At 42.8% G+C, this 17,181-nt stretch overlaps 1 protein-coding gene across 1 annotated transcript in view; it reads right to left on the reverse strand.

The window, feature by feature from the left end:
- The window catches only part of alk (ALK receptor tyrosine kinase), a gene marked incomplete at both ends in the record, with an annotated part of 222,817 nt that overhangs the window by 64,663 nt on the left and 140,973 nt on the right, over positions 1–17,181 (reverse strand). The window contains one exon of the mRNA XM_079174739.1: positions 11,646–11,779. Within this exon, the coding sequence (XP_079030865.1) occupies positions 11,646–11,779 (134 nt within the window). The remainder of the gene's footprint in view (positions 1–11,645; positions 11,780–17,181) is intronic.

The raw sequence follows: 17,181 nt of genomic DNA on the forward strand, positions 1-17,181 counted from the left end.
GATGAGCAAGTATGTCAACCATCTCCTGAAATCCTCTGTGTGCTCTGAAACAACAACAAAAAAACAAGCTGAAGAATTGCCTGGATTGAAATCTGCTTGAGTGCTTCATGGAAGAAGAAAAATACAAGAAAAAAAGACCGTCACAGACTTGATTAAGACTAGAATACAAATTAGCAGTAGTTAGAACCAATTTATCATTTTCTGCTTATTCTTTAATGTGTATTCTTTCAATCTCACATGCCATAATGGAGGACTGAGGGAAACCTCAAGGGACCCTAACCAGGGGCGTCGCCGCCATCGTGCCACCACACTGAAGGCAGAATGAGGAGCGGGTGGACATACTGAAGATGGATGCAGCCGAGTCTCCCACCGGACGGTGGACAGGGCAAGAAGTATTCGCTCATGAATTCAATTAACTGCAGCCACGCTCGATTGGTCAGAGGTCTTCTCAATCACTATCACTATCTGTCACGCTCCCTGCTGGAGAGACAGCGGCACGCACGAGAGTGGACCGGCGGAGAGAAAATGAAAATAATACTTTAATGCCCGTCATACATTGCAGACATGGAATGCGTTCTCTTTTGGGGAATTTGAAAAAGGTGTATTGTTGATGTGAAAAACCCGTTATCTTGTTTTACTCAAATGCCTTACTTTAAAACCTCAAGGCATTGTGTATCCTTTGCTATGTAAATTTGACAATTATCCTGTATAACAGATCGAATATAATTATCTTCTGACTGCTTTTCTAGGTTTGGCGAGCTCATGTCTCATCAGTGCCGAGAGTGTGGAGAGAGGGCATACATACTGGTGAAGCTTATTAGTTTAATGAGGAGCTCATTTCCACATTCACTTAAGTAATGTAAAGCAAAATCCCCTCAATTCAAAAGAGGCCAACTGGCTTCTTTCTGGATAATACATGCAGCTTGCAGGTAGCATTAAAGCAACAACGCTAAGAGTCTAGAGCCATGCAGGCCGCTCTGTGAGGGTACACTTTGGCACAGCGGTGCTAGGAGATGAATGCCAACATGCTGGCAATGAAAATGCTAACATGCTGTTATAAGCAAGTCAGGCTTTTCTCATTCACTGTCCATAGCTATACCCACAAAAAGCACTATCATTCATATATAACTCCAGGAAATCAATTTGTATAAAACCCATATAATCAATTTGCATGTAATCGTGAGCCAGGACAGATGCCGTAGTATGAGGAGTGACAGAGTCTGCTTAGGAGGAGGTTAGAGTGGATGGATGGGTCAAACAAACACAGGATCTTCACACAAGATAATGCTGTCCATGTCCCATAACTTACACTTGAGTGTCTGCAAAACCTCCTGACAATCCATTCAACAGTCCTTGAGATATTTCAGGCACTGATTGACCAACATCACTGTAATGTATGTGATTATTCATGTTTATTCAGCCGCTAGCATGGCTAAACATGAATAATCACATTACATTACAGTCATTTAGCAGACGCATTTATCCAAAGCGACTTACAATTCAGATTATATCACAATTCTACACCGTAGGTACAGCTACGGGAGCAATTTTGGACACTCAAGGACACTTGCTCAAGGACACATCAACATGTGACTAGAGGAGCCTGAACAGGGGATCGAACCGCCTGCTATGCAGTCGCCCACCCACCATGAATCACACCAGGATACCTGTGACTGAACAACTGCTGTAAAATGATAATGTCCACTTTTAGTATGGCTTTAGTATGGTCTGACTTCATAAACACTTTGATACTGCTACATATTCATGTACCAGGACAGCAAGACCAACATTGAAACCGGTGGGAATTAACCTTTATGCTACTTTTATCCGCACATTGTGTGGCCACCGCCCTTGAAACACACAAAAGACAGATATTCCCATTGTGCGTTATCATTCCTCAGTATCTTTCTCGTGAATCACAAAACCCTCACATGCTGGCTTTTTCTCACTTTTTGGAGGCTTCTTTTGCAACCACACCAACTTGTCTGTGAAAAAAAACATTGCTATCGACAAAGCACACAGAGCGGCTTTGACATCATGGCATACGTCTCGCAGTGGTGAGCGGTCGTGGAGAGATTGTGGCCTTTGCTTAGTCCCATCAGCATCACACCGGAGGGCTGCTCCTCAGTGTAAACTTGTCTCTGATGATTACAGAGGGGGCAGGATTGGATCCATTTCAAACCAGAAATCAACTATGCACTCTTCTCAGACGGAGTAATAACTATGACTTTTACTCCTGCATTACAATAACGACAAGCGGTTTGTTAATGATGGGTTTGTTGACATCCCTGACTCAACGATTGCCTCAACAGGTGGCGGGATATGCCGAAGGCTACTTTCTACGCACATAAAATCTGTTTTTGAAGTCCGCACCAGCCGTAGATCGAAGTCAGTAAAGGTCAGAGAATAGTTAGTGAGTCTTCTTTAGAGCTCCCGACAGAGTCCGTGAAATATATCTCTCTTGCAGACTTCAGCGTGCAACACAGTAAAGCCTGTCATTTGAGGTGACTGAATGGCCAGAATAAGTATTTCATGCCGGCGCACAAATATCCCCTCTGCAGCATTAAAATGAGATTTAGGATTGCTGTATCTTAATGACCGACTTTTCTTCAACGGTGCTTAGTCCATAATATCCAGAAATGTCCTCCTCCCTGCCAGGTCAGGGTTGATTTAGACATCTGTTCCATTTGGCATATGTATGCTGGGAACTTGGTGCCCTGGGCCATTTAACACTTGCTCAATATCTTAAAACGAAACTGCCTGTGTAGATTGCCTTGGAAAGGTGCCTGCTACAGAAAGCCAGTTTGTGTTGAGGGGATGCTGCTCGCGGAGAGGCCCGAGGCAAAGCGATTAGAGGTAGAGCGTGATGAAGCTTAGTACTGCCAGATAGGGCGGCCTTGTGTCTTCTGTTCATTGATGAGCTGTGTGTGTTCTTTTTAACTTTCTACTACTATTTTCGCCGTTGGACATTCTGTTTGGACGAGGATGCTGAGCAATCGAAGGAACAAAAAAAACAAAAGAACACGACAAGAAGAGACAAATATCCATAAAATGACCTCCAAGTTAATATGGCAGGTAGATGAGCTTCTGATTTCCCCCCAAGGCTCCTGAAGTGCCTAATTTTACGTACTTATCTTATTGTACTTATGAAACAGTATTTTGTGATCAAAAATGACTTTTAGTTCCATTGTTGTAATCCAGGCCCACAGGGAGATAGTGAAATCCATATTGGAACTAATAAAACGTAAAGAAAGACTGAATGAAAACAGGAAATATTGAGCTGTGCAAAAAACATGGCCTATACGGTCTACAGACCTGTATTTATGGATTGTAGTGCATGTGATGGCCCTGTTGAAGCAGATCAACAAGGATTTGTGTGTGTGAATAGATTGTAGGCAGTTATCTGGTATTTCTATTGATTCCAAACAGTAAGATTATTGATTTTTCAACAGTGGGATGTTTCATAACCGCTACATCCACATCTGAGTGTTGTGGAAGTCATGCTCGGTCTGTATCTGCTCTGACACAAACCCTCAGTAAACATGTCATTATAAAATGTAAGCATCACAGTTTCACAAACCTTCTCATTAAAATGAGTACAAATTAAATATATATATATATATATATATATATATATATATATATATATATATATATATATATATGTATACCCCAAGCACCTTCACACAATGCAGACTTTAAATAAAAAAAGAACACTTCTGTTTGATAGGTAGCTTGTGCCCTGACTTTAATTAAAGGTTATATTGTAATTATGTTAACATTTTTCATGTGCAGCCAACATTTTATTGCTGTTTCGGCTATAGGAACACTGTTGGATTTTATTGCCTAACTTTTAACCTCCGCCACAGTGGGGAATTCAAATGTCAGTGAAGCATACCCTGTTGAGAGTATATATTATAATTGGTGATGGTGGACTCTCATTCTTTTGGTAGAAATAATGTCTGAAATGCTAATGTTGAACATTTAATCAACCAGGTTCAATGGATCATAAAACTCATGGTTTGGATCGTATAACGGATCAGAGTCACGGCTTGGATCACAAATCGGATTAGCACAAATATAGCAAATAGAACTTTTAGTGACGATACTAATTGCCACTCATTGAAGATCCATATTGTTGTTTGATTATAGCAGCTGGTCTACAAGGCTTCAAACCATCCCAAAAATCATTTCAACTGCTCGGAAGTGTAAAACCTCAACAATTCTAAATGTTATCCTTTTACTTTGTTACAGTCATCTATAGTCTTTGTTTTATTTCACACTGTGACGGTTAACGTTAAACTATGTCATTAATCCGAGGTTCACATAAGTGCCAAACCGTAAGGGGGGATCCGTACCGATCCCGGATCCACAGTGGTCCGTTACACCACTAACCAGTAGCGTAGTCATTTAAAGGCAGTGGGCAGATAGAAAAGCAGAGGATGGAACAGAGCTCTCTCTTTAAGTCTCTCTTAATCAATATCTCATCTAATAAATACACTGGGAAACTAAATCTGAACCAGTTAAACTACGCTTAAAGGTCCCATAGTGTCCCATGTCTCTTTTGATTATAAAGAAGGTCTAGGTGCTATATCAAACTGTGCCTTTAAATGAGCCGCCACTGTGAGGTTGTGATGTCACAACAGTCACCGGTAGAAGTGACGCTAATCTTCTTCTAGTGCAGTGACTCTGTGAGGACGGGGACAGCACAGATGGGGAAGACCGGAAACGCTGACCAATCAGAGCAGACTCTGCTTTGTCGAGACAGGTGCTAAAACTGCCGTATGTATAGAATACATATGGCCCACAAACTACTCTTTCTTTGATGCGCATATATGAAGAGAAACAGAAAAATAATACGTGTATTAATCATGAACAGTTTCAGTCCCACTGTGGACTGAAAGCTGCATATCGTGTCCTGGTGCGACTTTAACATGAAAGGTTTTAGTGTCTTGAGCCAGAGGCCTCGAACAGTAAATGTTAATATTAATTAGCAGCGCACACGTTGACTCTCTAAGTTTTGATCCTGCTACTGAAGTCTTTACGAGGAAGAATATCATTAAAAGTGCTGATCCAGTATATGGACACTACAGGAGATAAATCCTGCGAGCCAAGATCTGTTTACAGGATGTATGTTTCCCAGAGGGAAAAATCACACCTTAAGCTCACGACGAGGATTGACGTGCGCACCATTTGCCAGATTTTTCACACCTGCTCGACATTATTAAGTTTGCACACATGCGCATCAGGGGATTGATGAGCAGCGGCAGAGCTGATGAGTCTTTACAAGACAGACGAGAAACGTTCTGCTCTATAACCCATCCTTATGGGGCCACCGCGTCACCGTGTCACATCCCTCAACTTTTATTAAGTTTTGACATTCTTTTGATCACATAAACACGGTCTCACACTGCTGTGACAGTATGAGGTTTGTATTTTTGTTGGAAAAAAAAGAATAAAATAAAATATATATATAAAGAATATATATATATATTCAGCCTGCTCTTGTTACCCAATAGGAGAAAACTTCAGGGATGAGTTTGTATTATTCATGCATTCAAAGCGAAATTGAAAACTCAATTAAAGGCTTATGTGTGATAAGTTCTGCATAATTAAAGGCGAGTCTCAGTACCACACTATGACACTGATTGGCTTTTTTTTCCCTCTACAAACCCTCCCCCCTTCCATCCACATTTCTGACACTCTGTCCACTCCACCAGCTCTCTCCAAGCCCATTTCCCTCATCGCCTTCACAGGGCCGTGCGTGATTGATGGGCCCGGCGACTCCCTCGTGCTGTTGTGTACCTAATCTCAAAGTATAGACTCGCCGTAACGCTCCATTAAGAGCATGCTGCGGCAAAGGTGTAATGGTTAGGGAAATGGGCCGTGGAAGGGAAGGTCACCGGTTCAAATTCCCAACAGGGTTCGTCGCTACCTTGTCTCAGCTACGTGTCCAATTTGGGGGAAAAAATGAATTGTGACAGCTTTGCAGGGTGATACATGAGCGCAAATGCCAATGTGCTCTTCAGTGGACAAACATTGTTATAATGAGTAAACGCACATGCGACCTTCTGCCTTGCCACAGTGCCATGACGGAGGCAAAGTCAAATCGGCTATTGACACAATCTGGTAATGAGCTTGTCAGTCATCACGCTAGAGTCTGTTTACTTCCAGGATGAGAAACTGTGGGAGGTTGAGAGTGTCATTGACGGGTTTGCCGCGCTTGAATAATTGCGTTCTCTGGACGGCAACAACCGTCAAAGAAATACTAGCAATAGGCGGGATTGTAGCTTCCTGTCTCGAGGGGGGTGAGCTCCAGAGATAGGCATATAACCACACAAGTCACTTTAGGGGCAAACAAATTGGATTGCTTGTTGGCCCTGTGACTGATGAGTTAATTAAAGTGGAAGGGTATGGAGAAAGAAGTCGGACACCGCTCCATTTATTTATCCCGTATTGACATTATCTCCTCGCACTTCACTGGCTTGAGTAATCACCGCCTTTCTGCTCAAGAAAACAACTAAGAGGGAGGCAATGGACGGTGTCAAATTTCCAATTCAGATTGAAGATCACAAGGAGCGCTGATCTGGGCGGAATTTGCGTACAGGATTTAGATTAACTTGATTCAGCTGAAAGTAAGTCAGAGATATTATGACTTCTGACTGTTAATGTAAAAATGCACTGTAAAAAAACAGCAAGTAATAACGCACAACAAGAAGCCATAAATGAAATGAGTCATTAGTATTTTTTCCCCCTCTCTCTAATTTGAGAATCCTTTGAATGACTCATGATTTTCTTACTAATTTGCAGGAAAATGTTACGCAACCGTACCACAAAGAAAGAAACAGAACATTAAGTGTCCACAGACTTGAAACTTAATTTCACACTTCTGTTTGGATCAGACTTTGTGCCCACCCACCCCAAAAAGTCCTGTCAATACAAGTCAGTGATAGCAGTAACCAGCCAATAGTGAGTGCAGGGGCCTGGAAGAAATACAGACAACCATTTTTCTTTTTCTCCAGGGACTGAGTGTGACAGCCTTAATGAAGCGCTCTGGCCTCATGTTCTGTGCTAAGGTAAGGATGGACGGTAATTCGAGCCCAGGTTTGTGACAGGTGCTGGATGGGAGAGTGGGGGGTTTGGTTAAGAACACCGCAAAATGTGGCGAGGCCATGCTGGCGAGCGTGCCGAGACGGATTAGGGCTTAGTTTGGGAGTGGGATGTGTATAGTGGGTGTTGTTCTGAGGACCCAGGTGGTGCCTGAGGAGAGTACAGCACGCCTGCATCATTTTTTGTCTCACTCTCTACCAGCCACAGCTTACGTGCTGCCTGGAAGAGAGGAACACAGTGAACCCGGAGCCGAGAACAATTAGACACCGGACAACCCTGACTGGATTTGCATGAGCAATACTAACGGCAGAAATAGACAGGAGAAAAACTAATATGATATTTAATTATTTGTGTTTTTCAGTCACTTTCTTTTAGTTTTTCTTTTGTTTTGCACTTCTTTCAGAGGCTTTTCTCCTGCAACGTGATTCTGGAGACAATTTGGGGAAGAGACTCCAAGAAGGACTTTAAGGCTGGGATTTAGTTTTAAAATAGCCCAGGTCATAGCAGGATTTAAAGTTATATGCAGTGTCGAGAGCTAAGTGGAAGAAATATGAAATGTGCGAGCATGTGAGCTGAGTTTTTCCACATCTCTTTCACTCACTTCCTCTTTCTCACACACACACACACACACACACACACACACACACACACACACACACACACACACTCACACACCATCACACACACACACACACACACACACATACACACACACACACACATACACACACACACACACACACACACACACACATTTCACATATCTGATAACCAAATCCAGATAATGTAATGGAGGAGTCAGGTGTTGCTGATTTGTTGCCGGTGTGGGCCAGCTGTAAGAAACTCAGCTGGATCAAATGATGAATTGTTCCCTGAGACTAAACCCCCCCACCTGACCTCCTGAGTCCAAGCAGCCCATTCTAACCGAAAATTGGAAGAATTAGAGCTAAACAAATCCTTCCTGTTGAGCGATTGCTTCTAGTTCATCCAGAGTCAAATATTGACCGAGCATAAACGACAGCAGGGCTCAAAGAAACTTCGATGAGAGGCCTTGGCGGGAGATTGGCCAGTGTTGATAATATGTTAAATATGTCTATGTATTGTATTTCTGAGATATCTACTAAAATTAGCATGCCGACTAGCTAGCTCAAGCCGATCCTGTCTTGCAATACCACTTGTCCATCAAGAGGCGATAGTGAGTCACTGTAGCATCCAGTCTGGACTCAGTCCAACATGGGAGGACGGGGTCCTTGTACATTTAGATATTTTGTTCATTGGATTGAATCCAAAGTGGAAACAAGAGACTTATTTTAGCTTTGTCTTTGCCGCCACCAGGAGACGACTGCACCAAGAGGAGGGGAGACAGCGGCTCAAAGAGACGGGCCTTTCAGTTAGCGGTTAGCTGTAGCAACTAGCATTCAGCCAGCGCAGAATCAAGCGACAGGGGGCCACAGCGGGCTGGTGGAGCGCTTGGTCTAACCCAGGGGTCGGCAACCTGCGGCTCCGGAGCCGCATGCGGCTCTTCAGACCCTCTGTTGCGGCTCCCTGAGTCTACATCCACACTGATACGTTTTCGTTTTAAACGATCTCCGTCCACATGGCGTTTCAGTATTGTTTTCTAGATGATCTCCGTCCAGACTTAAACGCCTGAAATCGACTATCACGTGACTATTCACGTACACTGGGCATGTGGGTGGGTGCCGGTGTAAACAGGAAGTAGATTGGTTGCTCAAAGCCGCTAACGTGACTTCAGACGGCCGCTCCGTAGGTCTCATAACACCGCTGGACACGCTGCTCGCTAATCGCTCCAATAACAGCTGCTTCCTCCGCAGAAATGCAGACTTTAACTGGACAACAGCTGCTAGAAAAGACAACAAGGTCAGTAATACTTGACCTTAAATAAAAATGTTTTTCCCTGCAGGTGGCTAATCATGATCTGCAGAGCCCCCCCCCGCCCTCGGTAAACTATCAATGGATAAATCCCAAAAAAGAAAAGTCACGGAGGAAAATAAGAGAGTTTAATTCTGCGTGGACGTATTCATTTGCTTTCACTGCCAACGGTGCTGGCTTACCTGTATGCTTGAAATGTGGCGAGAAATTAGCAAAGACACTTCCAGAAGAAGCACACAGCATTTGCTGAAAGTATCACGCTGGAGATGAGCGAAAAAGAGCGATTCCTCAACTGCTGCAGCAAACTCTCCTCTTCATCAGAGTTTGATATTGTTATAACACGTAAAATAGCAATAAAATGTCAAGAATTGTCTTTATTCTTGTTCTATATTTTCAGAAATACAATAAACTATAGTTTTTGTATATTTAATATAACTATATATATAAAACTTTATAAGCTGTGATATCAAATAGCTTTTGCGGCTCCAGACACATTTTATTTGGTGGGAAATAGAGCAAAATGTCTCTTTGGATAGTAAAGGTCGCAGACCCCTGGTCTAACCTATGTAACGGCTGGAACAGAAAGTTTGCTGATCTAGTTGGGAGTCTGGGCAATTCCCCCCGGGATCAGACCCCCGGTGCTGGGGTTTGTTTTGGCTGAATTTGTGTCACTACAGCTTTGGAAACTGAAGGTCTGTCTCAAAGGCCACATCCTTCCCTTTGTGTAGCATAACAAGCAATGAAATAGAGTGGACCTTGAAGATGTTGTGCACAATGCTGGTCCACCTGCCAGTCTTTTGTCATAGTGATCCGCCCAAGATCTCTGACCAGAAATCAGGGCAACAGAGGACGATCTTTTGTGACAGGGGAGCAATTGTTCACATAATATGAAAACATTTCAAGGTGTCCACTGTGTCCTGTCGGGCATCTATATGTCACTAACCTACAAAGAGGAGAAACAAACTTTCCATTCTGGTGGCTTCACGCTGTGATAAATGACTAGAAAAGTTTTTAGGAAACCACAGTTAACAAGTGGAATAATAATAAAACCCAATCTAAGGCAATATACTGACAGTTTTGATCTATCATATTATCATCCAATATCATCATTATTATCCTTATTCAGTTTGCGACTGCTGGCTGCTGTTCAATGTCAAAGTGGGATTTTATAATTCATGTTCCCAGTAATGCAGACGCAATACGGTACAGTACGATATCTGAGCAACTAAAACTCACAGTGCAGCCTATGGAGCTTCTCTACAAGCACAATCATGAGGTACGTGTTCTTTACTCCAGTATTTCCATTATGCTACTTTATACAACTACTAATAAGTACGTAAAGTGCTTTGGTACTTTAAGAACATTCTTACAATAATTGTTAACCTTGATTTTAAACTCCTCAAAATTCCAGTCAAATTGATGAGATTGAAATAAAGCACCGGTTTGCATTTTTGAAGCTGTAACCAGCAGATGTTGGTGGGACTGTCACTTGATAAAATACATTTTTCTTTGTCACATCTAACTACTTTATAACATGTTGATGTTAATAGTTAAAGTACTTATACTTTAATATTTGAAATGTAGGAATTGTACTTGTAACATTAATATACTGTGGTTTTGTTATTTCTGCGTGAATAAAAGTTCTGTGTGCTTCTTCCATCACTGATTATTGCAAATCTTTGTGAGGACAACGTTGTGTAAGCTACTTTTTATCAATGTAGGGATCTCGTTTGAGTGCTGCTGCCAATTTTAAGATTTAAATGAGTGTGCTACTGGAGGAGCACTTCTCTTGGTCATCCTTTACTTTTGAATTCTGTTTTATGTGAGCTCAGCAGACTCTAACATAGTCTGGTAAACAAGTTGGATAACTTTTCTTACAGAAGCCTGAAATGAAGCTTCAGACTATACATTCACTGTGAAAAACATGCCGATATCTACATGTAGCTGCTTGAAAAATATTAAACATATATCCATTCCATTCCATTAAAACAGCACCTGTTTGCTGTGACATTTTGACACGTCTTTGCCTCCCAAACATCTGTCTGTCGAAAGAAACTGAAAGTCTGTTATCCATATTTCCTCGGTAACGCACATTTGAAATGTTTAAGTGAGGGTTGCTGTGCTTCGGCATCGAGCTCGAAGGAAATTGAATCAGCCATATTAATCAAATTTCAGGAGCTTTCGAGGTTGACATAGAGGGATATTATTTCAGTCTAGCAGTCTACGCATTTCATTGCTCAACATGGTGTAATGAAGTTAAATAAATCACAGAATGTAGCTGTGCAATTTTCAAATTGACGTGTTTGAGCTGCTCTGGGAACTCAGCCACTTGGCAGACATGTGAGACAGATTTAGTCCACATACATATTGCAGAAAATGTGACAGAAAAAAACTCCCAAAAAAGGATCCCAAGAGTTATCACCTAATACATTTATTAACTAATATTATCAGAGATGGTTTTATCGATTAACTCTTTGGTCGTTTAGTCTTTGAAATGGCAAAAGTGACAATAAGTAGTCCATGACAACTAAACTTTGATAAAACACATTCCACAACACAATCAATAGTTTTCACACATAAAAGTACTAATAAAACAGAGCAGCACCGTCATTCCTGAACGCAACGACACAGCTGTGCCAACTTACCCATGGTGCAGTTGGTGGTGAAGTGGGGCTCGATGGTGGCCATGTCATCCAGCGGAATCCGCTGATCGTAGCTGGCTGAGACCCGGAAGGGCGATCCTCTGTGGGTCCCCAGGGTGAGGTGGACCACCGCCCAGCTGCCAAGGAGAGAAAGCAGGAGGAGGATCAGTGCGAGGAGCAGACACCACGGCTGACAGAAACACCTGCATGCGCTGCGGGGGTCGGGGGTTAGGGTGGCCTGGGCCGTCCGGGCCTGCACCGCCTGAGCGCCCAGAGCCTCAGAGGAGGGACTGTCCAGGGCTTCGGCGGAAGCCATCATGGGGGCTTCCACATTCCCTTCCATTTGAGGAAGTTCACCTTCTTCCGCTGTCTGTTGCATGCCCCCCCACCCTTTGAGCCCACCCCAGACTCCCTGGGTCTAGCGGAGGTGGTCAGGTGTGAGGTGGTGCGTCACTTGAGAGCTTTTGGCTGGTGCGGAGTGGGGCTGCAATTCGAAGCCACTGCTGCAGCAGGTGTGCGGTCGCGAGACACACTCGGGTCAAGTTATTGTGTGTTCGTGAGCCGCAGTCCTGCGCTGAATGCTGTTCTCCCTCATCCAGCGGCTGGCTTCATGTAGTTTATCTGTCCCTAATTTCATTATGCAAATTGTGCTGTTTTCTCTTTGGCTCCGAGCTCATCAACAATCTCTCTCTCTCTCTCTCTCTCTCTCTCTCTCTCTCTCTCTCTCTCTCTCTCTCTCTCTCTCTCTCTCTCTCTCTCTCTCTCTCTCTCTCTCTCTCCTCCCCTCCCCCAGTCTCTTGCCCATCCCTTCATTGTTACACCGACTCCACATATAGCAAACAAATGACTTCCCTAATGACATTTCTGAATGCCGTACACACGAGGCAACAATGATTAAAGTACACAAAGAGACACTCAATAACACATTGTGTAGCTCATGCATTGTTGCACATTGTAACAGAACTTTGGCCATTTGAGAGCTGCCATCCATGCTATGCTGTTTTCATTAATAACGTGCAGTTTGAACAGACATGTCACATCGACATCTCAGGTGATGTTTTTTTTTTTTAAAGGTACAGTACATCACATCACAGCACTATACTATTATTTAATTAATTGATGAATTAATAAATACTAATGTGTAAAAATGTGTAAAAGAATTCGCTCATAGCTACAGAGAAATAATAGCACACTCTGCTCTCTACATAGCAGGGCTCAGTCTCATTGCTTTTATCAATCCTGCTTCCTGCAGCTGTTTTTAGCAAAAAAAAACACTAACAAAGGGAAAGTTCTGTGTCTGAAAAGTGAAGCCAAAGCCAAAGAGCCTTTAACTTTCATTCTTTCTAATGGCCAGCAGGGGACGACTCCTCTGGTTGCAAAAATAATATCTATGAGAAAATGACTCACTTGATTTTATTACTGCAGTAAACATTGTGAACATGAGTTTATAGTCTCAATTGCTAGCTTAAAGTCTTCAATACAGCATGATGTCAATTTAGTGAATCATGTTGCAACCATGGCGTTCATCTCGTAGAAGATAAATACTATTATTAAGAGCACCAAATTGGAACAATGTCACTAATTTGTAAAGGTTTTAACCACCCACAGACAGGTGATGTCATTATTCTCACAGATCTCAGCAAGTCTCTGCTTTTCGATTACGACAAGTCTGCTGGGAACTGTCTGCACCGTGTCTATTTCGGGGTTTATTCTGTGCTTTGTTTGGGTAGAATTGTGTTAGTAAGAGTACAGCAAACATAAATTCACACATGCACACACACAGGGACCCAGTACACAAACGGGCTCTGAGCTTTTCTGATTTCCCCAAAGTCTGTGCTCGAGCTTTGCATTACTACCTCTGGCAGCTACCCTTCTTATGTGTTTGCGCTTTGTTTAATGTTGTGTTGGCTGCTCTCACCCAGACACTGCTCAGCGTGGAGGGAGGTGTTGACCAGATGGGAAGTGATGTTAAAGCACACGGTACACGGAGTGGGACCTGCTCCCCTGCCATATCCCATAATAGAAAGGAAATGAAGCCCCAGATAAGGGCTGCCACTGTGTCTTTGATAACCTTGAAATGATTTGCCGACTGAGTCACATTCATATGGTCCTCCTCAATTCACCATGGTTTCAGCTGAGGGGCCCACCTTTAGAACAGGCCTCACTGCTGAATGAGCACTGAGCACGGTGATGATGGAATTGTATATTGCACAGGAATGCTCGTCTCCTTGTGCACACGCGATGTAAGCAAATACACTGCAACGCAATTTATTCTTTCAGGTCCCACAATGCAGAAAGTTAGATTTCCATGTCTTTTTTTATTATGAAGCAGGTCTAGGTGCTATATAAATACTGTGAAAGTACTAAAGCTCAATCCACAGGGAAATGCATAAAGCCCCGTATTCACAAACTGTGCCTTGTGATGTCACAGCTTTTCATTCACCAGGGTCGTGACACACCCAGATTCCCCGACTGCGGTGACGACCAATAGGGGCCGATTGGGCTTTTTTTTTCGGAAAGGGGGTCTTAAAGAGACAGGTGCTAAAACGGAGCGTTTCAGACAGCAGAGGTGTATTCAGACAGAAATAAAGGATGTGTTTTTTTTTACATTAAAGCATGTAAACATGTTTTAGTAGAAAACTTAAATACAAATAGGAACCTGAAAATGAACATGATACGTACCCTTTAAACCTAGATAAATATGACAGAAAGGGCTCCACATCTAAATATGAAACCTCAGGACTTGGGCAAAGACTTTAAACAAAGTGTAAACAAAGGAAGTCGGGCTTGGCATTGAATACGCTTAATGTTGTGATAATGAAATGGACAGAGGGGTATGGCATCCAATCTAAAATGATCAACGTAAACCTGAGATCTCTCTCTCTCTCTCTATCTACCGTAAAACTGAACACAAGTCTCCTGGACCACTGAATTATTCTCATGTCTTATCACGCTATGTCTGCGCTGGCGCTCACAGCACTGATTAACTGAGCAGCGGCTCAGAGCAGAGCTGCCAGAGCACATCACTCAAACATTTAAACCTAATTAGTGGTATACCATGCAAGGCACAAGGCTCCGTAATATAAATAAATAAAATGAAAATTAAAATGAATGATAAAGACTCTTCATGCGGGAATTAGATATTCATGACTAATCCGAATGCGGATGCTAATCATTCTCGTTGCGGTCCTTTGTGTCCTAACGGCCTGTTGGTTATTTAAAATCACCTGACCTTTGTTCAGACTGCTGTCTGGTGAAATGATCTCCCACGATGGGAATGTTTTTTAGTTTGTTTTTTCCCTCAGAAAAACAAAACAGCTCAAGCCAACTAATCTTTGCTGCCAATTGATGAATCTCTTTTCATAATGCTATTCATATGCTCCCTTACTGCTCTGCTCTGGCTAATGTAGCACTTTTAATTTGGTGTGTGTGTGTGTGTGTTTGTTAGTGAGGATGTAGGATGCTTGTATCCTAACCACATTAGGGCTTATTTGTCTTGTGGGATCTGGTTTGCATTAGCTTTGAGTCTCATCCATCAGGACAAACAATGCATGAAGAAGTGTGTTGTGTATTCTTTTTTTTCAAAAATCGTTTTCCCTAACGGCCTGTTTGGACACATCATCAGAGTGAAGCTCGTACCAGACAGGAAGACTAGCGTTATACATTGCCTAACGGGTGTGTTCATGCATGTTCTGTCCTCAAAACAGACACCATCTTGCGAGCTTTGTATTCCTCACATTCTCAGGTTAGCATTAAGCATTGAGTAAGGAATAAGGTTTTCTTTGGGGTTAAGGGAGGAACTGAATTTATTTAAGGTCTTCATAAGTGTAGATCTAAAATGATGTGTGTGTGTGTAAGACAAGCTGTCAAAAAGAAGCGTCTTCACTGTGTGTCCGTTGGCTCTGCTTCAGTGATTTCAATCACATGTTGTGGTTGGTTAGTTTTTATCACTGTTCACAAGTCCGGAAACCATCACAGGTGGCAAACTGAGGAGGATGAATTTGAAGCAAAATAAAATGTAAAAAGAAGATTTAAGTTGAGTTCAACCTTGAGGGGGCGCTGTCGCACATAAAGCTCACTGTGGAGTGGAATGGAGCCGGTCCTGCAGTCAGCACAGTAGTTGGCCAAAGGTTACAGCAATTTTGGTTGTGCTTTGCTCAAATTGCTTATGTTGTTCGGATTTCTGCCGCGCGTACAAAGCTGACATCATGTCTTTTGAATCCATCAGAGTTCAAATCAATGAAGTTTCAGATTTCCCGGGGACTCACCCTGAATGAATCCCAGGGCTCCGCAACAGCCATAAGTGACACCACAGAGATATCCAAACAAGAATGTGAGTTTCTGTCAGCAATTAGTCAAAATCAAAACTAATTTGCAAAATGCCAAAGTTAATTAGTTTGAGATGTGGCTGCGGGAATGTGCCGGGAATGATTACAAAAAATCGAATAGACACATCGGGGTCACAGCTGAAGGAAGAACAACAAATAGTCCTGGGTAATGTCGAAATCTACAACGTCTCCTTGTTCCATCCAAATGGCAATCCACAGAACACAACCACGGCGAGCCGCCTACAATGTGTATGGTAAGCCATTAACCTCACATCTTCAGGTGCATGAAATGGAGGTTTTCAATCTGAGAAGTCCAAGTAACCTGTTGAATGTATCTGCAGTAAAACTGAAGGAAGGAGGAGGATAGAAATGGAAACTGCTTTACATGGTAATGACATTTTTTACCCCCAAGAGCCATTGCCATTGGTTTTGATCATGCCGACTGTTTTTGAATCCAAGTGTGTTTTTTTCATTGGGGAAAGATGAAATTCATAAAAAATGATGCTGCATTCGACTCGGTTTCCATAGAGGCGGCAGAGGTTAAGGAGGTAAGGGGGTATGGGGGGGGGCTGCCAAGATTTGCTGCTGGATCGGGATCTCTACATAAGCCGCATTGATTTTGACTGTCAAACGGCAAAATGCACAACAGACGTAAGCCAATATGTCAAGAGAAGTGCAGATTACATTCAACAGCCTGACGTGGCCCAGCTGAGTGAACGCCACTTCCCCAAACTAAACAGGACACATTTGAATGCTATCTGTTGAAGGCAAAATCTGTTTCACCAGAATTCAGCCGGAATGATAGCGTAGATGAGGTAAACTGGGTTGACTTGCTTTGGGGACAAGTCTTTGGCAGAATTCCGTGTTTGTTCAGCCAAAGTGGATTAAATAAGCATTAAAGCCCCCCCCCCCCCCCCCCCCCCCCCCGCGGCTGGCCCAAATTGATTTAAAAAAACCAACAAAAAACATTATAGGAGAAAAAACCAACATACATTCTCAAGAAAATCACAGTTTGGTGCCATCACACTTATGCCTCACAGGCAATGAATAACAAAGCAATTTCATTATGGCACTTTGCGAGCACTATCAACGTGGGGGTGGGGGGGGAGTGGTTTGGTCGACAGTAATCGTGAGGCTTTTACATGAATTTGAGGACTAGAACTCGCGACTGCACTCAAGGCGAGCACTAACCGTTGTATATTCATACGAGT

Source organism: Pholis gunnellus, assembly GCF_910591455.1.
Source record: "Pholis gunnellus genome assembly, chromosome: 15".
Classification (NCBI taxonomy): Eukaryota; Metazoa; Chordata; class Actinopteri; order Perciformes; family Pholidae; genus Pholis; species Pholis gunnellus.